At 45.2% G+C, this 23,535-nt stretch overlaps 2 protein-coding genes across 9 annotated transcripts in view; one reads left to right on the top strand and one right to left on the bottom strand.

Moving 5' to 3' along the window:
- Nucleotides 1–9,994, top strand: RNF34 (ring finger protein 34). Of its 2 annotated transcripts, none has more exons than XM_064466169.1 (6): nucleotides 1–151; nucleotides 3,864–4,082; nucleotides 5,444–5,833; nucleotides 6,163–6,219; nucleotides 6,465–6,666; nucleotides 8,129–9,994. In XM_064466169.1, the coding sequence occupies exons 1-6, from the start codon at nucleotides 146–148 to the stop codon at nucleotides 8,314–8,316; spliced, it is 1,062 nt and encodes a 353-aa protein (XP_064322239.1). In that variant the 5' UTR covers nucleotides 1–145; the 3' UTR covers nucleotides 8,317–9,994. The 2 variants fall into 2 exon arrangements, with proteins under 2 accessions (XP_064322239.1, XP_064322240.1); XM_064466170.1 differs by lacking the exon at nucleotides 1–151 and adding an exon at nucleotides 272–511.
- A 412-nt stretch (nucleotides 9,995–10,406) lies between these two features.
- The window catches only part of KDM2B (lysine demethylase 2B), a 120,539-nt gene continuing 107,410 nt past the window's right edge, over nucleotides 10,407–23,535 (bottom strand). For 4 of the 7 annotated variants that reach the window (XM_064466168.1, XM_064466166.1, XM_064466167.1 and 1 more), the window contains exons 10-18: nucleotides 19,502–19,588; nucleotides 18,698–18,967; nucleotides 17,673–17,711; nucleotides 15,331–16,004; nucleotides 13,686–13,849; nucleotides 13,055–13,216; nucleotides 12,687–12,788; nucleotides 12,143–12,361; nucleotides 10,407–11,667 (exon numbers count right to left, since the gene is read on the bottom strand). In XM_064466168.1, the coding sequence (XP_064322238.1) occupies nucleotides 11,486–11,667; nucleotides 12,143–12,361; nucleotides 12,687–12,788; nucleotides 13,055–13,216; nucleotides 13,686–13,849; nucleotides 15,331–16,004; nucleotides 17,673–17,711; nucleotides 18,698–18,967; nucleotides 19,502–19,588 (1,899 nt within the window). In that variant the 3' untranslated portion in view covers nucleotides 10,407–11,485. The remainder of the gene's footprint in view (nucleotides 11,668–12,142; nucleotides 12,362–12,686; nucleotides 12,789–13,054; nucleotides 13,217–13,685; nucleotides 13,850–15,330; nucleotides 16,005–17,672; nucleotides 17,712–18,697; nucleotides 18,968–19,501; nucleotides 19,589–23,535) is intronic. The other 3 variants (XM_064466163.1, XM_064466162.1, XM_064466164.1) reach the window with 3 other exon arrangements.

Raw genomic sequence — 23,535 nt, 5'->3', positions numbered from 1 at the left:
CCCGCCCTCCGTGAGGCGGCCCGCTGGAGCGCCGTGCAGGGCGGGGGCTCGCTGGCGGGGGGGTCGGCGCCGGGGCTCGCCGCGGCGGTCGGCGCCCGGTTGAGGCGGCGGCGGACGGTGCGAGAACGGCGGTGGCGAAGCGGCCATGAAGGTAAAGGGGGGCTTCCCTCTGGCCGGGAGAGTGTCTTTCGCCTCGCTGCGGGGAGGGAGGAGGGGGGCGAACCGGCGCGTGACGGGGCCGGGACCCCGGTGGGACGGGCCGTGCCGCCCCTCCCTCCTCGCCTCAGGCCGCCGGGCCGCGGCCGATCCCCGGGCCTGCCCCGTTACCGAGGGATGCCCGGGCCGGGGAGCCCCGGCGCCCTTCACTGACTCAGCAGCCGGGCGAGGCCTGGCGCCGCCGCCCGAGGCAAGCCCCCACCCCCGTCTCCACACAGGGCCCGCGGTTGATCCCCGCCGGCGACGGCTGAAGGACTAGCGGAGCTCCGAGCGGGACGGAGCCGGGCTCGGGGCGGTGCGTGGGGCTGGGCCTGTGAGGGGGGGCGGTTGGGAGCCGGTGTGTGCTGGGGGCTGGCGGGCAGGGCCCGCTCCGCTCCGGCCGGCCGCGGGGTTCGCTCCCCAAAGGCGCTTCTCCGCCTCCGGGGCTGCCGTTGTGCTTTCGGGTCAGGGCTGAGGGCTGCGGTGACCCGGGATCTCTCGGTTCGGCGGGTTGCGAGGGCTGCTCGAGCCCTGACAAAGCTTTGCTTGCTCTCGGGGTGTGTGTGAAGACGAAATTTCAGCTGAAAAAAAGAGGATAAAATCCCTTCTGCTGCTCTGCTCTTGGTCTGCTGGCTTTGATAGCACATCCTGCTCGCACAGATGCCTACGGAGCGGCATGCAGCCTCCCAGGTTCTTCGGGGGGAGTCTTTCTGAGGTGATATTCCCCTCAGGTTACTAACCGCCCTTACAGCCAAATAAAAATAGAGCGGAGTTCAAACGCAGTATTTTGCCCTATAGGATGCACATAGGTATGGAGACAGAAGATAGCTGATGTCAGCTTGTGCAAAGAGAATATAGAAGTGGTGACTGATGTAGTTGGAAAGGCTTTTGGTGCAGAAATTGGCAAAACTTATACAATTTGCAAGTTGTATATACTTTCTTATATGTTTTCAAGGGAAGGCAGTTTTTATTTTAGTTGTGTCTCTTTTGCGTCTTGTGTTGGTGCTTTTCAGCACCAACACAGCAACGGTCTAATTTCTTTTACGGAGTAATAAGAGTCTAGACGCTGTAATTCAATTACTGGTTAATGACACTGGTGTGTAGAAAGGATCCACGGTTGACTTAGGTTAAGGAGAAAATTAACGATGCCCGTGTTGCCTTACCTTTCACCTTAAAATGACTGAATGCTCAGCAGTAAGTGTAAAGAGATTTTGTTTGATACTAACAACAGTCATCTGTCAAAAACAGGTAACAAAAACTTGCAAAGTGTATATTTATCTAGTGTTGACAGTGATGTCTGAGCAGTTGTTACAGGGTCTTGAATAAGATCAGTCTAAGAACTGTCAGGCAAGGGTTGTGGTAGCAACTATGTTATGTCGTTTTAGTCACTGTGTGTCCTGCTGCTGCCCTGACCCCTGAAAAGATCACATAATGAAGGAAGCTGAATTCTGATAGACCCTTTTGGTTCATTGTTTTATGTTCCTGTTATTTGTATGTGCCTATTTTTAAATCTTTTAAATATAAAGCTAGCTCATTAGTTTTTACTCTAATTCTTCAAGTATTCTTAATGTTTCTGCAACTGACAACTTTTCCTTAAGATGAGAAAAAAATATTTTTCAAAAGTCCCGGTTTTTAAAACTTGGAGCTCACTTGGATGAAGTTATTGGCTTTCAGAATGTATTTCTGAAAAGTTAATTACTCTTGCCTAGTGAACTTGGATAATTATCAAAACTTGTTGTGTATAGAAAAATTAATACTGATCTGTTTCCACTATTATTGAAAAGTAGAAAACAAGTCTTAGTTTGATGATGGTTTAATGATTGTCATGGAAGTCTGATGACACATCAGACAGGCTCCAAGCGCATGGTGTGTCTGTGAGCTCAGCCACGTGCTGGGGCTACCTGCGTCGTTGCTGGAGGTCAAGGAAGAGCTGCTGGAGTTCATCCCCCTCAAACTCCGTTCACAGGAAGCTTAGGAGGATTTTCTCCCATGCATGGGGTGCCCAAAGCATGCAGGTTTCTTGTTATGCCTGGGATGAATTTTGCTCTTGAAATACCTGTAAAATTAGACTAGTGAATTTAACTTGTTGCGTGTAAATTTGATGTTATTACTGCACACAGTGTTATGTGTTGAACGGCTCGGAAGCAAGATGACAGCGTTCAATATTTCACTGTATTGCAACACTTTTAATGTCAGCTTACAACAGTAAAAGTGCAGTACCAGGTTTGTGTGGGTTGGAGATGCTTTTGACGTTCCATACTTAAGGCACTTACATGAAGGTGGTGTTGTAGAACATGTTCGGTCATATAGCATTGTTTCTCACAGCTTCTCTATAAACCATAGCGAGGACTCTTTTCTTACCTTTTGTGCTCAGTGGTTTGAAAGGGGATGTTCCAGCATATCCCCAGCTATTGTGTTAAGTTCCCACAAATCTAACAGGACTGTGTTTGGTTCAGGGGAAGTGTGCAATTTAATATAGAAATTAGTCTGGTTACTAGAGTAACTAAAGCACCATCATTACTGAGCTGAAGTGAGTGCTCTGGTTGGTCTAGGTTTCACAGCAAGAACTACAAGTCTCAAAAGCAATTATTTTATGTCTTTTGCGCTTTGGGGAAGAAAAAGATTCTGCCCTGGAATTAAAAACAGAACAACTCTAACCAGCATAGTTAAGAAAGTATGAAAAAAAATTATGTTTAAAGGAAGTGGTACCACTCAGCTTCCTTTCAGAAAGAACCTGATGTGATTCTGTTTGCATGGTTTTTTTTTTTTTAGTAGGTTTCAGTGAGCCATGTGACAGTGATTAAACATGTGACCTGAACAACTTGGAGTCCAAATTCCATTTTGAGTAGAATATGCACTTTGGATAGAGAATCTAGTGCTAAAGGCTTTCAAGGGTAAAAAGTAGCAATTTATATATGTATTTAGAATTTTTTTTTGTAGTGTCTTAAGATTTCAGTTGAGTCATACAGTTTAATCCAGTCAATATAGAATAAGTTCATTTTAGAGTTATTTAAATTTTTGTTAGACATTTTGTATGACAACAAAGCAGCAGCAGGCTTAGAGAGCTCTTGAAAAACAATTCCCCCTCAGAGAAACTAGATCATAACTAGTTTCTAATGAAGATTGGTTTGTTACTTTGAAATTTGAAGACCCAGAAACGTTTTTTTAGAGAGAGTTTTATTGCGAGTCATGTAAGAGCTGGATTAGTTCTGAAGAAGATCCTGCAGGGGACAGCTCCGTGCTAATTATGATAAATTGTTGTGTTGCTGTCTGTCATCATCTCAGGTTTTTGCCCCTCACCTACGATCGGTAGTTAGTCTCTTCCTTCTTTGCTCTGCTATTGCGTTACCTCCTCAGATTCCTTACCCTTTTTGTGCAGAACACTGCTAGAAAAGGAGTTATGAAAATGAGCTCCTTGTGCCTGTGTGAGCCTCTCAGAAGCTAATCTTACCTACTTTGGTTTGCAGCTGGGAAGTGGAGATTACTGGGCTGTTATAGACGTTAGTGTGCCGAATTCCTGGTGCTGTGGGAATTGACACCACATGCTTTTGGGATGATGACAGACGGAGTGAAGTAGCTCTTCAGTAGTGGGTCACATCTGACAGGGGCTTTCAGATATTAATTTTCTTTTTTTTTTTTTTTTTTTTTTGCTTTGTGAACATTTTCAGGCGGGAGCTACTTCCATGTGGGCTTCCTGCTGTGGATTGCTGAATGAAGTCATGGGTACTGGAGCTGTCCGTGGCCAGCAGGCTGGCTTTGGCGGAGGTGCTGGCCCATTCAGATTCACACCAAATACAGACTTCTCAGCATATCCATCTCCAGCTGCGGCGGGCGCTAACATAGTCTGCAAAGCCTGTGGACTTTCCTTTTCAGTTTTTAGGAAAAAAGTGAGTATTTCTCCTGTTACACAATATTTTTACTCATAGGAACTAATGTGTAGCCATACTGGGAGGTGAATGTGCATTTTCCCTTAGATAAGGAAACCCAAGGCAGATAGCCATGAAGGGAGTAAGTGCCTATTCTGAGGTCACAGGAAGTTAATGTCAGGCAGGATTAGAAGTTAAGAGGTCTGATGTTCATTAATCGGTGACACACTGGATCTGGTCTGACCTAAAAATTAGTGGATTCTAATTTGTAAGGTGCGTGTTTTAGCTTCAGAATCTTAAATATTAAAACACGTCTGGTTTTGAAGATGGTACCAAATGTAGTGGTTGGGTGCTGGAATGAGCAAACCAGATGATGGAAAAGCTAAAAATTTGTAATTTCATATCACGGCTTCTTTCTGTTAAATACTTGTGTAATTGTGCCTGTTTTCTAACCAGGTTTAGTTCTGTTAAATGCTCTGGCACTCCAACAGCCTTTTCCTTCATTTGGAGGCAGGTTGGTGGGTTAATGCAGATAAATAAAATTGAGATTGTTTGGTATTATTTCTATGTATCATTATTGTCCAGCATCATTATTTTGTCCACTCAGCGACCTAATTTTCTGCAGCTCTTTTTGATAAGCATGAAGCCTCTTTCTTCAGTTTGTGTGCTCAGTTTCCCCCTTTCTATGTGTCCCGTTTGATTGGCAAATTCTTTGTTGAACTAAGTGTTGTGTGGGGATGTTTTCTGAAGTTAATTTACTAAAATCCTGAAAAACTTGAAGAGTTTGGATCTGTTCACAGCAGATGCGATAGCCTTTTAAAAATGCTGCTGAACGCCTTGCCTATTCCAGCTTTTGTGAATTGTAGTGAGTCTTTAGAACAAAGCTCTCTTCAGAAATTACATCCACGCATTTGGAAGTGTTTACCTACCATGTGATTCATCACATTTAAGGCCTACTTTGAATTCTTTGAATCAGTGGAGGAAAAAGTATGTTCTTTAAAGTTGGGGGATTATATTGGTTTTTACACTTGTGAAAAGAGCAGTTACGCTTAGTGTATTGAAAAGTATTTTTATATACCATAAAATTGACTGGCTTTCATTTATTGTCTAAAAGACAACTTGAGTAATTTATTCGTTTATTCATAGTGTTTTTTCACTGAAACCTCAAATCAGCTGGCAGTAGTGCTACAAAAGCACTTGGAATGCCTGCAGAACTATTTGACAGGGCAGTTTTCTAGGCTTAAATGATAAAAAATTATATATGTCAAAATTGACACTTAAGCCACTAATAGTGAATTATGTAGCCTGGAGAAGGAAAGCACAGGGTCTAGATCAGTTTTCTGTGACACACAGCTCAATGGTTATTTTCTGTTTCTACTTAGCACGTGTGTTGTGACTGCAAGAAGGATTTTTGCTCAGTTTGTTCAGTCTTACAAGAGAATCTCAGAAGATGTTCCACTTGTCACTTGCTGCAAGAAACAGCCTTTCAGCGACCTCAGTTAATGAGATTGAAAGTAAAGGATCTGCGTCAGTATCTGATTCTCAGAAACATACCCACGGATACTTGCAGAGAGAAAGAAGACTTGGTGGATCTTGTGCTGTGCCATCATGGGTTAGGTTCGGAGGAGGATATGGACACTAGTAGCTTGCACTCATCACGGTCACAGACTTCGGGGTTTTTTACACATCCATTTTCTATGTCTGTATCGGTGTCATCTCAAGGAGAACTTGCAAACAGAAGGGGAAGCACAGGAAATGGAACACCTTTACGGGTACAATAATTAACGTGTTTTATGGTATAGCATAGATTTTGGTTGGTTGGTTGGTTTGTTTTTAATAGGTGTGCATCACTTTAAAATAAAATGCCAATTGGTGCAGTTCAGGGTGGCAGTAAAAATGCCTTTTGTATCTCTCACCTAAAACCAGAAGATTACTAGATAAGATTACTAGTTTAGGTGATAGAGGTGACTTAATTTGATAATGATTGGTAGCAATTGAAACTTCAACATGTCACTGTCAGCTATGATCAGTTTGGTACAAAGGAAAATATTTTATAAGGGATAATGTGTGTTTATCCTGATTAGTTTCATTTTGTACACAGGGACAAACAGAAAGATCTTCTATAAATAATGAAGAAGAAGAAAGTGCAGAAGAGCAGGTGAGAGATGAACTATCCAAAGAATGAATTTTTGGCATGTGTCACCATAAAGTGTTTAGATCTCTGTCAACATTTGCTATCATGCTCTAGTTCTTTCAGAGTAAACTCTGTCTAGCAATGCATATCTGCAAATACTTGTTTTAAAAAGAATAAAACTTTAGTCAAGCTGCTGCAGCTTAAGGTAGCACCAGAGCTGGTGCTCTGAACTACCGGGACAGTTAAAAACATAAATTTATGTGTTTCAGACCCCTGGATTGTCCAGAAAGCGAGCAAGGGCATCTTTGTCTGATATTTCAAGCCTGGAAGACATTGAAGGGCTGAGCGTTCGGCAGCTGAAGGAAATACTTGCGTGTAATTTTGTCAACTACTCAGGATGCTGTGAAAAATGGGAACTTGTGGAAAAAGTGAGCAGGCTATACAGAGAGAGTGAGGAAAACCACAAGACGCGTAAGTTTATATTTAATTCTCACTTTAAGACTACTTATTTTCTGGTTCCCAGTAGCTGGTTCTGCCAACAGCAGGACCTGGTTATCTAACTTGGGCTGCTCAGCTTGAACAACTGGAATGTGCATTTTAACAACTCAAGTTGCATTTAGAGTAGTTGAACATGGTTCTAGTGAGTAAGTGAAGCTTTCCAGGAGTGTGCTGGCTTTTCGAGACTTTTTTCCAAAGCCCAGAGAGCTCAGCTTTCACAGTGAAGGTGGAATTGCACAACTGAAAACCAGTTCCTCAGAGAACATGAAACTTGGCACCTCCATGTCCTTTATTAGGTTTCACAAGGTATTACTGAGAGTGCTGCTCAGTAGCTGTCAACAAGGCGAAGCAATTCAGGTTTTTTACTGTGGTAGAGAATTAAAAGCTGCAGTGGCAGAAGTCCAAGTTCAAGTGGTTTGGTCTCAGTCCATGTTTTCATGATAAGGTGGTTCTGTGGCTGCAGCTCAGTGTCTAGTTTTCTTCTACCCTCTGTTACACTCAACAATTGGAGTCTCACTTGTGTGACTGTAGTATACCCACAGATCGATTCCTGTTCACCAAGTACAGTCTGAGAGGCAACTTTCTGATGGCATTACCAGCTTGGAAAATGCTTGCCTTCATTCCTGCATCCAGCAGTCAGACTGTAAAGAACAGGGGACTGTGGTGACTGGAAAACATTCTGGCCCTGGCCCACTTCACAGCCAGCATGTGCCAGCACATGTGCTGCAGGGGCTGTGACCATCACATGTGAAATAACAAGCTAATCGGGGCAGAGGAGGACTGTGAAGGTGGGGGCCGTTAGTGACTTTCCAAACGTGGCTTGAGTGAGACCCTCAGTTTGGTCATAAACTGGAATTGAAAACCTGGCTGAAAAATCGACCTCAAAACAATGTATTTTTTTCCCAACATGGTCTGACAGAACACTCGGTTATTGACAGGGGATGTTGTCAAGGGTCACTGCAGACAGACAGGTTTTGTTCCGTTCTGCCACCTTTACGTCCTACTTAAGGCTTCTACTTCTTAGTCTGCTTTATTGTGTTTAATCTTCTGGGGAGAGCATGCTGCCAAATGAAGTAAGCTCAGAGATGGGAGACCAACATGCTCTGAATTTTAATCCAGCACATTATTTCACAGTCATTATGTTCTGAACTGAAAATGGTCTCTGAGTTTAAAGAATGAAGACAAATACTGGATATTCACTTAGGGATTTTCTAGTTCTTGTTTCTTTGGGGATGTGGGTTTGGGGTTTTGGTTTGTTTTTTTTTCTTTTTAAGGAATGTAGATTAATTCTTAGCTGTGGGTTAGAAAAACTACCGTGAACAGGGAGCAGCACTACTTCATGCTAAACTAGCTGTATACTTTAGCAGTTGCCTGAGCTAGAACTTCACTGGTTTTCCAGGGCCCAAATGCATGACTTCCCTCTCTGTTGTTTCAGAGGGTGAGAAGATGCAGCTGAATGACAACGATGACAACCTGTGTAGGATCTGCATGGACGCAGTGATCGACTGCGTCCTCCTGGAGTGCGGCCACATGGTCACTTGCACCAAGTGTGGCAAGAGGATGAGCGAGTGCCCCATCTGCCGACAGTATGTTGTACGGGCCGTGCACGTGTTCAAGTCTTAAACTGAGACCAAAAACGGATTTTATAGTCGCCCTTCCTACAACGATCCCTGTGGGCAGGAGGGCCGAACCGTGGGGCACAGGTCAGCTTTTTAGTGCTTGATAAACACAACATTTTGAACATCAGGGTCTAGACGTTTGTGAAACATTTTTCTACAGCATACTGAATCCTATGGTTGGGCAGTACAACATGATGCCTATGTGTACAGTACTAGCGCTGCCTAACTTACCTTACAAACCCACAAACTGTTGGAGTCAAACTGTTTACAGCAGTTCTTGCTCTCTTCTGAAGAATATCACTGCTAGTTATCGCATTCAGTACTCGGCAAGTGGTCAGAAAACACCGTTGCTTGACCGTATTAGCGCATTGCGTTGCCTAGTGCATTAGAAGCAATGAATATATCAGTTGAATATTCAGCTTGTAAGTAATTATAGAATGTAACTGGTCAAACACTGTCGCAGGCACAGTGTTAACAGTACAATATACAGTAGAAAGCACTGCCATTAACTGTACCCGCACAGAAGCCCTTAAGCGATCTCTCTTATGCTGATTGCTTCGTTGAGAATGTCTGCCGTTACACATCTACTGCCTTGGCCACCCTTTGTAAACGTACAACAAGCGCCATCATGGCACAGGGCTCAGTCAGTTTGCTGGGCTCTGCCATGTGGTGGCCAAATACTAAGTGTTTTCTAGTTTAGGAATAAAATATTTTTTTAAAAAGGGGTGTAGTAACCCATGTTATTGTGGTCCTTAATCCACCCATGCCTATTGTAACTATTAATCTTGCGTGTGATGATTGTACTCCATGTGCCGACAACCTGATGTTACTGTGAATACTAATCAGGGTCATGAAATGACTTGCTGCTAACATGTGGAATGTATGGTGTTACTAACCTTAAATGGGGAGGGTTTTATTAAGAATAAGGGAAAAGGAGCCATGCCAATTGTTTAAAAACCTCATGTTCACAGACCTTTAACTCAGACCCAGTCACTACTAACCACGCTTCCACTGGCTGTGGGGTGACCTGCCTCACTGTCAGCCCTCAGCCATGTTTCTGGGTGGGCTTTGTGCCAGCAGTGGGGGTGAGGGGCCTCCCCGCGCAAGGATTTTAACAGTCCTTGGAGGATGGCTGCAAGAGACAACATGGGGGAGATAAGGGCAAGAACAGCTCTTGTTCTGGGGCCAGGCTGCCCCTGGCCAAGCATGAGTTTAAGTTCACTGTGAAGAAAACAGCAGTGAGGAAGGAACTAGTCTGTCATGGATGGTCTCCTTGAAGCAGGCCTGAGCAAAGCTACAGTTTCTCCTTTTAGTTTCCCACATGCTAGCAAAGTAATGGACAGAGAAATGTTCTGCCCAGGCTGCACAACCTGCAAGCTCTTACCTCTGCTGCACCATCACACCTGCTCCTCTGTGATGTGAAAAATTAATCTGGCTTGAAAAAGAGAAAGTAGCTCCTCCTCAAACTAAAACACACAGCTTAGAGACCATGCTGGTTATTTTTCAGAAGGGAGCAAACCTCTCAATGGCTTTATTTTTTAGAAGTAACTTTTTAATGGTACTTAACTCCTGGAGCCTCTGTTCAGCAGGTAAACTAATGAAGAAAAACATACCCCATCTGTTATTTCCATGCTGATCATTAGCCACACAAGCTTAATAAAGATTTGTGATGGGCTCTTTCAGCCTCTGTCTCTTTTCTTAACCAGCTCTGGGAACACTGTTGGTTACTCAGCTCAGGCTTTAGCATTCTTCTTGAGATGTGTGTGTTCCTCCAGACTAATCCGGGCAGATTCCAGCCTGAGGAAGACCTATACCTGTGTTTTATTCCCTCCTCAGTAGAATATTGGAATACGCCAACTTACAGGCACAGGACAAAGACCAAGTGCTGTGGAAGTACTGCTCAGAGCATGGCAGGAAGAGGGGCTTCTGCTGTTAATCCTGGCCTTCACCAGGGCCAGAGCCCAGCACCTGCTCCACACTCGGACCCAGCCATGACCCCAGGGAGCCCCTGCATCACCCCCACAGCTGAAGCCCAAACACAGCTTCCTGCCAAACCAACCCCACATCGGAATAGAAACACACAGGGCCAGCACCTTTTTGTACAATTGTTTATACAAATTCAACAAAGGTAAAACTGCATCAGGAAGGTCTACGAAAACAACACCATACAACAATGGCACTTATGAATGCAGAATTTTACAATCAGGAAATAACCATGTTATAAACCTTAAATGAGAACTCAACTCACACTTCAAAGAAAGAGAGACTACGTTTGACCATTTATTCTACGGCTGGACTCACTGTATAAATTAATTTTATATTGAGTACAAGAGCTCATGCTACAGAGTGAAACCCTCCTATGTGCAAAAGCTGAAATCGGAATTTTTTTAAAATTTTGAGAAAAAGGTGATTTCTATACAGATAAAACTTGGCAAAGTGTTTTACTTCAACTATAATTTACACCTTATTTCCACAACATGCTTATGTCACTTCTGAAGTATACAAAGCAGGATATAAACTTCCATTAAAACATGCTTTAAGTTGAAAGTATTAACCTACTTTTCCTGACCTGGGCACGTTTGTAGATAGATACTGTCTACGAAGTATAGGTTAAGTTCTCGCCTACCATAAGTAAAGATAAAAATTGGCAATCAAAACCAAAACACTGGTAATGCATTCAAACATTGCATAAATAATTTTTAAACAATTTTTGTACAAAAATAGTTCTGCATAATGTAAGATGTAACAAAACAAAACGTGTTAAGAAGGCAGAAATGCAGTGCGTGGTCCACTTTAATGACACCAACTTTTTGTTGTTGTTGTTTCAAGAAATGAAAAGCAGAAATCAAATTTACACTACCAAGCACATGCTGTGGTACTTTAAATAACAGTATTTCTTGGAGATCAGTCATCTTCCGGGTATGAACAATTACCATCAGTAACAGTCGCCTTATGGATTTGCATAAGAGCCAGTGCAGGACATCCCAGGTAGACTGAATTAGTGGCACAAGTTGAAATTCTTAACATGGGTAGTTTCACGTTGTTCTCTCCTCGACAGAGTTGTAAAATCCAATTGCGGCATTTTCCAATATTCCAAGTTCCCAGTTGAAAATAAAATCCCTACATGTTCTTAGTCCCTCCCCCCCACCCCAGTATTTACACATGTCCTTTAACTAACTCAGTTTTTGCAGAAGTTTTTCTTCCACTTGCCCAAACTGAACACTTACTGACATTTCCGCTATGAACTGCTCGCAGCCTTCTTTTGTCACTTGCTTGCAGTACCTCAGGTCGATCTGGCAGATATTTCCACAACGTTTGAAGTAAGACAGGCACTGGTCAGTAACCTTATTGCAGTCTGCCGGGAAGAAAAACAAAAATAAAGGGGGAGAAACATAACAGCATGTCTCAGTTTCTTCTCCAGCACAAGGTCAGCTTATCCCAACTGCGGGAGGCCCTTCTTGCTCCTCCCGTGCAGTGCCGCCAGCGAAATCGCCCAGCCGGCCCCACCACAGGCCCCTGATCCCCAAGGCTCTGCTGTGTAACTGATTAAATAAAGCAAAGCGTCTGGAGCAGCAGCCTTGGGAGATACCCCATGGAGGACAAGCGAGGTACAAGACATGGCTCCGCAGCGGGAGGCGACCAGCAGTCCCGCCAGCTGGCAGAGGCCCCGAGGTTACGGACACTGGCAGCTCATCTGGAGCCCAAGGCGGGGAACTCACAGCAGGGCAGGGGAAGAGCTGGGCAAAGCCACTTCCACTGCTGAGCGTTCCACGCAAGTCTTAACACCAGTGGGCAATTGCTCCCCCCGCCCCTGCGCTTGTGTTCCTTACCTGATAAATTAATTTCTGTTAATGAATCCCGCGTGGTGGTTCCGACCGCAGTCAGCAGGTTAATAGACTGATCTGTCACGTGATTACAGTAACTAAGATTGAGTTTGGAGAGCAGAGGCATATGCCTTATGATCAGCCGCAAAGAAGCATCTGTAATATCCAGGCCAGCCAAACGCAGCTCAACGATGTTCCGTAGTTTACTCCGGTTGTCAATCTGACCTGGAAAGTGGAGGCAGCAGGTCACTCCCAAAAGTCTCCCCCCAAGTCGCAAACATCTGCAGATCTATATGAAATGCACTGTGACACACAACACTGCTGCCCTATGTCAACTTCAGACGCTTTTGCCTGTCTGGAGCTTTGGAGGGGACATCAGCAGGAACACTTGTCTATTTTTGGAACAGGCACATGGACAAAGCCACCTCCTGATATCAAAACAAAAGGGATGGAAGTAACTGCAGGGGCCCAGCGGAATTACAAGTCGGGAATAAGCAGTAGGCTGTGCAGTGCATGCCAGAAAGCAGATCTGATTTGCTCAAAATTTCACCTGAGCTGATATCCGGGCGAATGTGGCATGACCCACAGAACTGCTCCTTCCCTGAACTGGAAGAAAGTGTTTCCATACTCTCTAAAGTACACCCGTTGCAGCCTGAAGAGAAGAAAGTCAGACAGAAAACCAGCACAGTGGCTCAGATGACTGTTCAGCAGCCAGAGAACATCACTCGTTACCCAGAGGCTTCCAGTGAAGAGGTGTTGCGAGTCACTACTTTGAACACCTCGCGCGTCAGCGAAGCCCAGAACCCCGCCGGTGCTAGCTGTGGGGGTTTCTGCCCGTTTCCTCCAAGGGGGACTAGCAGCACAACATGCCACACAACAGCTGGGACAGGTCTCCCGCGTGCTCCTCCCGCCTGTTACCTGGCCGGTTATCGGTGGGTGGCGACAAGAGGTCTCTCATTTGTGCGTCTTTCAGGCCTTCTGCCCACTGCACATCCAGAGTTCGGAGTAAAGGACAACTGGAACTACAAAGTGCCGACACTGCTATCCATGAGCACCCTGATAACAGCAGGTCTCGAAGACCTGCAGATACAGAAGAAGTTGGAGCACGTGGCCTACCCAGAGAGACGTCCGCAGTGACCCCTGCTACTGCACACAGGTTGGGTGAAGCCCAGTGCTGCACTGATGAACCACCCCAGTGCTCCAGGGCAAGCGGGGACCCCGTAAGCCTCTCCTGCCCAGCTCTCCATCTCTCCCACCATCTGGAACTTCATTACTGCAGGTGAGAGCAGACCCCACACGCACTCCCTCCACTAATCACATCAGCTCAGGCACTTCCCACAGTGACGTTGCCTCATGTTAGTTTACCTAGTGTGTCAAGCAGTCACATCATCACTAATTTGGGGCCCATTTTAACCCGCCAATGCTTCATTCCTACGTATCTACTCCTCTCCTAAGATACCCATATCCCTGTAGGCATTCCTCAGAGACTGCATTTTAGATACAAACTGGTTTGCTAAGTTCAGTGAAGTGGTTAATAAACATCACTTACCTGGCAGTCTGTTGATAAGCCAACTCAGCTGCTTTTTAGATATATTTGTCCAGCTAAGATCAAGGGTTACAGGCTGTCTCCTAATAATGCCACTTAGCATAAGTGGAGTGATGGATTTACAATGGTTTAAATCTATTTTGGTCCATAATCTTTTGTCACAGCACCTACCCAAAAAAAAAAAAAAATCCAACAGCACTTAATTTGGCACTTGGTTTGATTTCTGCAAGACTTCAAAAGGTGTCATTAAACAGTATCAAAACAACAGCATTTAAACTGAAAATAGCAAAAATAAGACTGAGCAATATTAAGATAAGCCCAACACCACACAATGTTACATAGGTTCGAAGTTTCTCCATCAAATATATTGTGCAATAAAGCATGGAATTATCTCCACAGAATTACAAGTAACAACTTCAGATCCCATTTTAAGTCGTAAAAGCATTTACTAAAATCCATTTTCTAGCCTGAAGACAAGCCACACCTTCTTGCTTACCTTTTGAATATAAAGGCTGGTTTTAAATATTACTGCCCTGATCTCCCCCGTTGCTTTCCTTACCTAAAACCAGTCAATTTTGTACAACAGGACCCCCCACTCCTGTTCTGTGCTTTCATGTTATTCCTATCTATGTGGCTCATGTGCTTTTACACTCTTTGTGGTTCTTGAAGGGCAACAATCAAGAAACCCTAACAAGCGTGCAAGATTCTGCATTTTGTAATTTTTTACCATTATGAAATATGGCACTTACGTGGAGAAGGCATTTACCAGCTTTCTGTGACATCAAGAAGCCCACGGAGGAGGCACCCCACACACATCATCTTGCCCTGAATGATCAACCTCTCAACCTTCCTGTCATTTATCCACTGTGTTACTAGACTGTGCTAGAAAGGAGCCTGTTACAGCTTGCCCATCTGTGTGCACATCACAGTTGAATCCAAGGTGACAGCCAACAAGAGATGTTACTACAAGTTCAGTGAAACATGTAAATCTGTCCACTAATGCTTACTGCTGCCGTATAGTCACCGACTGTCGGCATTCACTCTCTGGTACTCCGCGCACCGAACAGACACACTGAGTGAATACGATAACGAAGGATTCCTCCTTCAGCTCTGCCGGCACAGAACACAGCAAACAGGATCGCTCTTCATGTACCCTCTACAGGGAAACAATCAGCACAGACCTTCTGAGGAGGACACCGAGGGCACTGGGAGATCTTCACTATCTCTTAATAGATATTTAATCACTGAACTGAACAAACAACTGCATTAGCAGTCGGCAAGTCCTGGGGGCAGAATGACACCAAGACTTAACATGACCTAGACCGGCTGTTCCAGCAGGCAAGAACATTGTGGTGTCTAACTACAGGACAGGCTGCGCTGGGGCGTTACAGCCCCGGCAGGCTGACGCTGCTGCTGACACACACGCAATTCCCATCAGAAATGCTGGGAACTGCTGCTTCTGAGAAAGCGCTAGAAGCCATGCTACTTCTCTAGACACTGCTGGTCACCCCTTCTCCTCAGGCTCAACAGAGCTTCAGTGATGACCTGCACACCTCTTCTAGGAGGCATTAGTGCCTCTGTCACCCACTTCCCTTCCAAGTCCATCCCCCTACACATTAGGCCTAGCTCAGTTTCCTGCCCCCCTTACCATCTGTTCCAGGTCTTGCAAACTCTCATACAGATGCACAAGTCTCTATGACTGAGGTAGCTAAAGACAGCCATCCAAACTTCCCTCTGCATCACATGGGCTGCCCCATCATCCAGGGGGAGCGAGTCCGGAGGGGGGCTGATGGGAGGTGGCCGAATAACATGCCGTTCCATCTGAATGCATTTGGGAGGAGAGAGCGAAGGCGGTGGCCGGGTTATTCCCCGAGGTGTGCTTCGCAGACTGGGGATGAGCTGGTGCCTCAGTTCCCGGGGAGTCCCGTTTAACCCTTTGCTGAACCTATGGAGTCTCTCGCTGTTGTTCAAAGCACGCTTAGGTTCCTCATTCTCACTCTCAGGTTCAGATTTGATGGGTTGGTGATTCTCATTGGCAAGGCTGTTCTCGGTTTTTTGGATCTCCTGGTTGAGCTCCTTGCTGAGCTCCTTGCTCAGTTCCTTATTGGGAAGCCGCCTTTTCCGACGCATCTTAAACTTCTTCTTGTCCCTGGGCTCGGTGCCCTCCGTGCTGGGACCTGCAGTGGGTGAGCTGGACCGTGACTGGTCACTATCCTTGGACCTGGGAGGTGCTTCAGGCAGGTCATCCTCTGGCTCCTGCTTGAGACGCCGCAGGGGTTTGATCATGGCACTTCGGTCATCTGGAGCCTTCCACGATCGCCGCTGAAAAGGAAGAGACAAGGGCTGACTATTCGAGCAAGAACACACAGAGCAGTACTTCACATGCTGATGCTCCACACAGGTGGCCCTGCCCGCGGGGGTCGGGCTGCCTGCCAGCGCTGAGCCCCTCCCATCCGAGCACAAGGGTACCTTCACCAGCCAAAGGTAGCAAGTTCAAGTGCCATCATGGATGAGGGGTCTGGCTATTGGCTCGCCGGACTCCAAGAGAGTGGTAAATGCATTTATTCACCATGCATAATCCTGCAGATTTAAGGGCCTTGCTCATTACACAGTGGACAATTTATATACAGAAGATCATGAGCATACTATAGACAGCTTTTTCCCCAGCAGGCCAGAAGAAACCAGGCTTGGGACACATTCACTGGGTACCCACTTTAAACACTGGCTGACACATGTTTGTGCCCAACGGCCAAAGGTCAATTTTCAGAAATCTCCTGAATTGCAATAACCGACTCGCACTGTGGCTGTGCTGTTGTGGCCCTTACTGCTGGATACTCATGGCCTCGTTTAATTACGCTTTAGCTGCTCCTTTACATCCTACTAAACTCTGCTCATCTTCTCAGGCTTCCCCCACCTCTGGTGCACACAGAACAGAGAATCTGAGTGACAGGCCTGACACACTGTTAGCCTGACAAGACCTCACATTGACACGATCTCCAGCGCAACGCAGGCTGACAGGAGTTTGCTGGCACCTTCTTTGCTGCTCCGGTCACTGTTCACAACAGCAAACTGCGCTTCACTTGCTCGCATTAATCAAATCTCTCTTTGATGCACACCAGATGGAGGTATAAGAGACGTACAAACTAAGAACAGGGAAGACTTCAAGTCTAATCTGATCACTACAAGCAAGAAAGAAGCCACCAACTGTTAAAATGAAAAAGCTCTAACAAGAAGAGATCTGGACTGGCAAGAAAAGGTGAACTGCTGTGAACACACTTGTTATATCAGAAGGTCTACACTTTTGCAATAAACTGATTAGATCAAGTCAGTGGATAAGCTCCTGTGCTTCAGTCTGCGGCACACAGCAAAGAAAGCTGATCACCCTGTCTTTAAATTAACATATTATAAAGGAAGAGGTCACAGTAAATTAATGACAGGTTAGAATAAAAAAAAAAATTACATCAGACTATCATCAGCTTGCAGCATCCTTCACACAGGGTACTGACAAGCACTTAGTTTAAAGGTATTGGACTTCTGTTATCATGCCAGATTGTGAGAGATAATCAGTACTCGCGGGCCAGGTCGCTCCTAGCACCCTGGGTTTCACCAGGGGACTGCAGGGATGTGCTCTGGTACAGGCTGCTGAGGGGCCGTGCGGCAGAGGCAAGATTCAATGACACAGGAAGAGAGATGCGAGTATCGAAACAGAATTTCATTCCTTGGGTCATCACCACACAGCTTGCTGTGGTATTTTAATATGGGACAACAGAACAGAAATTATAAAACCAGACACTGCAGCTAAACTCTCCTGGAATGTAAAGGTTTCCATGACAGAGATATTCTGTAATTTCAAGATGTAAATGTAATAATAAAAATGCCTGTAGTAACACAAGGACATGACTGCTAGAGAAACTGGCTCACCATTCAGCTCACATGAGGAGCAGGGATATAAGAGGGATTGAGAACCCATCTATTAAAAAGGCAGAGTACCTTCTTCCTGACAAGTTTCTCTTCTTTTCCAAGTTTTAGCTGTTGGAAGAAAGTAAAAACCCCAAAACATGACGTCTGTTGTACGCTCTGATGGAGGTTTGGTGATCCACAGTGCCTTCCTCACGCACTGCGGGGCTTTCATGAAGCAATTCAAGGCATCCATAAACACTGCAGTGAGTCCACAGGGATGGGGAAAGGAAAGCATGGCCAGAGAACAGGTATGCATAAACCGGTATCGCGAATTTTGCACTCTTGTTCCACCAAAGCAACACCAATCGCTACAGTTACTCTCGTGTCCCCCGCTCAAGCCTCACGGGGCGGGCTGGCTGCCACTCCTCATAAGCTACACATGCAATAAAAACGAGGCACTGATTCTGATTTTAAAGCCATCAGCCATTTACTCGTGAGACAGATTAAATCTAGGTCCTCATTTCTTCCTCTGCAAACCAGCTTTTCTCTATATCAAGTACCATATTTCATAATCCGCAAGACAATTCAGAGTGTCCCTGCCTGGCCCAAGAGCTCTGACTTAAATTCAAGGAAAAGCTGTCTACACTGCAGTTGTGAGCAGCTCCTCCTCTCTGCAGGCTACAGAAGGTGTAATTTCTAAAGGTCCACTGATGGGTTACAAGTATTGTACATCCCTGAATCAGCCACAAAACAAGCTGCCATGCGCCACCAAGTGGATATAGATGAAAAACTTTCCATTAAAAATTTATTTTCACCTTGTCCCTACTCCAAGCATCGTGTAAAGGTGTTTCAGTGAAAGTGGGTTTTCTAGTATTTTGAATAAAACAAGAGCCATAGCCCGGTGTTTTCAGCCTCTGAACGTCAACCCAAGTGTCGCTGTTCAAACTACTGTCCTGTTAGATTAGCAGTTTTCAGAAAGGGAGGTAAAACATCGCAGTTTCTTTTGTAACAATCTGGGATTTCAAGACGAGCTATAAGCCAGAAGGCAAGAGACATCAGCCCCAACCAGCCCACACGCATCTGTGTAAGTACACGAAAAGAGTGTTTTGTCATACCCGCTTTCTCATAGTGGGTTCCTGGGGTTTCTCAAATTTCCTTTTCCTCCACAGATGCACTTCGTCTGACTTTCTCCTCAGTATTGAGTCAACTTGAGTCTTTTTGGAATGTTCCTCTGATTTCCGCCTGGGAGTTTCTTCACAATCCCCTTTCCGTTTTGCAGCATCTGTTACTTCCTTATTGTCTCTGTTAATTTTCTGTTCCTTCAGCAATGAGCCTGGGAGATTTGATGCGTATTTGAATCCTGGTCCGCGCTTTTGCTTGTACGCCAAAGAGACACAAAACACAAGCAAACTTTATATCTTATGCCTTTCTCAGCTCTTTATCTAAGTTGCCTCTAACACTGGTGGGTCGATCACTTTGTAACAGACAAAATGATTAGCAAGGAGTTAGAGTAAAGTAATTTCAACCTTCATAAAGTTATTTTTGTAACTACACACTTGCAGTGTCTGCCTCAGTGTGCTCAGAAATAATGTTTCACTAATTCCAACAGACACTTCAGGTTTTGCATAATTGCTTCTGGATTTTGTTTTTTAAAGAAGTATTTTCATCTAGCAAGTTAATATGTAGCAGCGCACAGAACTAACCTAAATATTCCCCTGGTTTTGGGTGAAGTGTTGGTACGTGGAACAAGACTACAGAAATTATTAAAGAACAGAAAGTCATCAGCTTATTTCCTTCAACCCAGCTGAATTAAGCACAAAATCAAAAGCTGGTATTGGGCAAAATTATATCTACAAGCCAGAAGGAATGCTTGAGATTTTGTATCTCATTCCAGCACCACTTATTCCCATTAAACTCACTTTTCCAGTTTTCCCTGCATGGTTGCACTTTGGACACTCCCAGCAGTTCGGCAGCTCATCGTTAACCACACCATCCGATTCCTTCACCTGGTAAAAGACAGGCACAACTCAATTCACAATCGTGCAGCAAATGTCTACAGGGAGATCATTTAGAGGCATTTTGTACAGCTCAATTTTCTCTGCTGAACTGCTACCCTCCCAGGGGCTACAGAAAAGAAACCCAGATCACTGCAGGTGCTGCAGCACCAACCTGCTGGTGCAGAGCAAGCCCTTGGTCTTGCACAATTACCCTTCTGATGATGTCGACAGGGGAGGAAAGCATGCCGGCCAAATTGGTATTTGATAAAAGGTTCACATCTCTGCTTTTTATGAAGGTCAATGACAATCTCAATTAACACAGGGCACATTCTGCTCTTGCAAAAAACCAAAACAAAACACAACCCAAACCAAAACACCCAAAACCCAGGGCTATAATCATGCCATCTCCAAACGTCCTCCCACACCGCTTATTTGAAAAGCTCAGTCCCGTCCCGTTCTCCCCCCTCCAACCCCCTCTGAGTGAGGCACAATCTGATCCTTTAATAGGAAGGGATTTTTCCCATACGCACATTCTCACATACATTAATACTGTTCGGCATTTTTAGAAGCAAAGCACCCTGCACTGTAATCAAGTGTTCCTTAAAATATTTTTCTTTATGGATCAGAACTAGCAGTCCCATGCCTCCAGCCCTCAAGCCCATGTGCCAATAAAAATGATGGCTGCCAAGTCATCTAGAGAACAGGCACTTTTATGCAGAAGACTGGACTCATGAAGGCATTTTTTAGGTTTCTCACACCCACAGTTACCCAGCTAGTGTAAGGAAGAGAAACGCTTACTGCCTCACTACCTCTGAGAAACTGTGACATTCTGCTTTTTGGAAGAGAAGACGCACACCCTGTGTTGCCACGCTATGCTAAAAGCACAGTCCTGCCCTAGGCAGCTGAAAAGCTGCTGGTTTCTGATTTTCCATATAGGAGCCCACATTACTTTCCAAACGGGAGGTAAGTGTTTCTGAAAAGGCATTTCTGTGAATGAAACTGAGGAGGAAAAACAGAGCTAAGGTAAAAACACCCTCCGCACAAACGTATACACTCACTGATGGCACATTCACATTTAAGGGTTTAGTTATATATTCAGAAATAAGCTTGGGGGGGAATATTAATTTATTACTATTACAGACAACATAAACATGCTACTGTCAAGACAAATAGCTAGACATTGGCATCAGCAGCGCAGTAGCAGGAAGCTGCTGCTGAAACAGGCAGGGGCAGAGATCTGCAGATTTTTCACATTTCTGAAACATTTCCTCCTCTCCTCCCAGCTCTGTGAAAATGCACTGGCTGTGCAGGATCAAGCCCTGGTTTTAGGGGAACTGCTTCCTCAAGTCCCCGAGCCAGACAGCAGCCATTCTAGTTTTACCATCTAGCGAGAGTGATGACATGTCAGTCTCTCTCAGCAAGTATTCTGGAGTTAATAAACGAGTAAATGAAGTGGGCAGAATTTAAATACTGGTTTTATCACAACTGTGCGCCTTTGAACCTTCTTTCCCATGGTAGGTGTAAGATACTCCAGGAGTAGTTGTATACATCTCTGCCTCAGGGGAACAATTCCTGGCCCAATCCCAAGTTGGGAACAAGTTATTTCCCGCACTGAATATAGAACAAATGCTACTGAAGGGAAGGCATTACAGCTCTGTCCCCTCTGTGAAGTTTAAAGAGCTGAACAGATGTGAGGAACTGTTAGTAAACTAATTAGACACACACAAACCTGCCACCGAATCTGTCCCCAGCCTTTCAGGCTGGGTGGGAGCCAGTTCTGAGTGTTTGCTACAAACAGCAGGTGGGTGTCTGAGCCACAGCGTGAGGCATCTTCAGAAACATACCTGTAGCACGAGGTCAGCAATTCAGAAAGTCTAAAACATGAGACTACGCTACTGTGAAGTCAACTTGTTAGGGAATTATGGAGACCCCAGGATGCTGATCTGGCATCACTGAGCGACAGCCATGAATTCTGGCAGTGCCAAGACTGAAACAACATAGGCAGTGAGACACACCTGGGCTGAACCCATGGGCAGCACTGCAGCTGTGCTGGAAGAGGACTTTGTACTTCTGCTATTCTGACAAGGCACCTGAATTTTTACTTTCTCTATCGTTATCACTGTATCTTTATAAGATTAAAAAGAACAGGCTCCTACTGGGGAAAATGAGCCCTTTCTCCTTAAGGGGACAGCATCAGAAGCTGCACTCACACATGCTAACCCGTGCTACTGGCAACCTGATATGTAACAAGAAAAATTCACCAGTATCAGTTCAGCTCAAGCACCCTGTAACAACAGAAGGCAATATTCCTCCAAAAAATCTCACTAGCTCCCTCTGGAAACAATCCTGCACTTGTGAAATGCTCACCAAGATAATTTTCACAAGAAACTCTCCAGCAAAACGAGCATTTGTGTTGGTACTATATTTTCAAGGAAAGAAGCATGGCAGAAACCTCCCATGAGGCTTCTCAGTACGTGGAACATCCTGGCTGTCAGCGTGGTTCCAAGGCAAACACCTAATGTGCTCTGGTACCCAGGGCTCCCCCAACAAGAGGCACCCACAGAAGCCCCTTCAAGGATGCAAGTGTGTCAGAGCACAGACACACCTGGGCTACCCTTAATCTCCTCAAAGAGGTCTTCCTCTGCCACTGTTTCTTCATGAGAAAACGCACCACAAACAGCTACAGCCAGATCAGGAAGCTGGAAGAGGTTGGACTTCAAACCAAGAACAACTTGCTTGTTGAGCAGTTTGACACATACACTGGCTAATTTGTACTCCAGGGCTTTGGAGATGCGTCTTTGACAGAATTCATTCCACATGGGAATAAGTCAGGAAAGGGCACTCCTCCCTTTGCTGATCCAGTTTATCCCAATCTCCCCCAAAAGTATTTGCTGGACATTTAATTGGAGATGACCGACAGTTCACGTGTACTATTGCCTATTTACCAAGTAGGACAGGAAGGGACTTTCTCTTGGTGGACATCAGAAGCAGCTGCCCTGGGGCTGCATCTGCATTCAAAGGCACTTCCCACAGGACTATTTATGGGCTCCATCCTCTGGGCATAAGCCCACATCAAGAGCTGAGTGACATGTAAACATGGCAATAGATTTTTGTCTCGCAGAAAATCATGGAACCTGGGTACAAAGAGCAAGGAGGGAAACAAGGAAAAGGCTCCATTTTCCTTTTGCTGTTCTCTGCCGCATAGTCTCATCTCGCCTTCCAAGTTGATTCTGAAATCCTACCAGTGCCCTTTTATCTCAGTAAATAAACAGTACCAGTTACCCCACCATTCCAGCTCAACAGAAGCACTGAGAAATTAAAATACAAGGCACACTGCAAGTCTCCTACTGCTTCATTTTCAGAAACACCCAAAGCAACATTGTTCCTAGTTACCAAAACAGCACTCAGAACACCACACATGCATAAAAGAACAAACAGCACTTGCTTGATTTCATAGATCTGACCCACATCCTGTGCAACTAGTCCCAAATGTGGTATGGGGAGAGGAAACCATACTTGAACTGCCACTAGACGACAATCATATCCTCTGGACTCAGCCATGAAGCATCACTGATGCTGCAAAGCAAGAGCACAGGGCACTTTCAGGAAGGACTGGAATAGCAAAGCAGCAGCTACAAGCTAAAATTGAGGTGCCTCTGAAAATGAGCAGCTCCCTCCCTTGCTTCATCAGCCCCCGAAGCCTTGTTTTAAGCAGAGCCAAGCAAGCAAAGCTCCCTTTCAGAGCCCATCTGTGGCAGGAGCTGTGAGCACCAGTTTCATGAATCAGGGAAACAGCCACAGTTCTGGTTTGCCAGCTACCTACCTTCTGCTCTAATAAATGACAGGCGCATGGCTGGGTGCAATACTATGTACTGGTATAATAAAATAGAAGTAAAATAAAAGGCCAGGAGAGCATCACCCCAGGCCTGCATAAAGAACATACCTTTCCTCCCAGA

The sequence above is a fragment of the Phalacrocorax carbo genome, chromosome 15 (genome assembly GCF_963921805.1).
Source record: "Phalacrocorax carbo chromosome 15, bPhaCar2.1, whole genome shotgun sequence".
NCBI lineage: Eukaryota > Metazoa > Chordata > Aves > Suliformes > Phalacrocoracidae > Phalacrocorax > Phalacrocorax carbo.
Note: the sequence above shows the minus strand (reverse complement) of the source record. Positions and strands in the feature narration are given on the sequence as shown.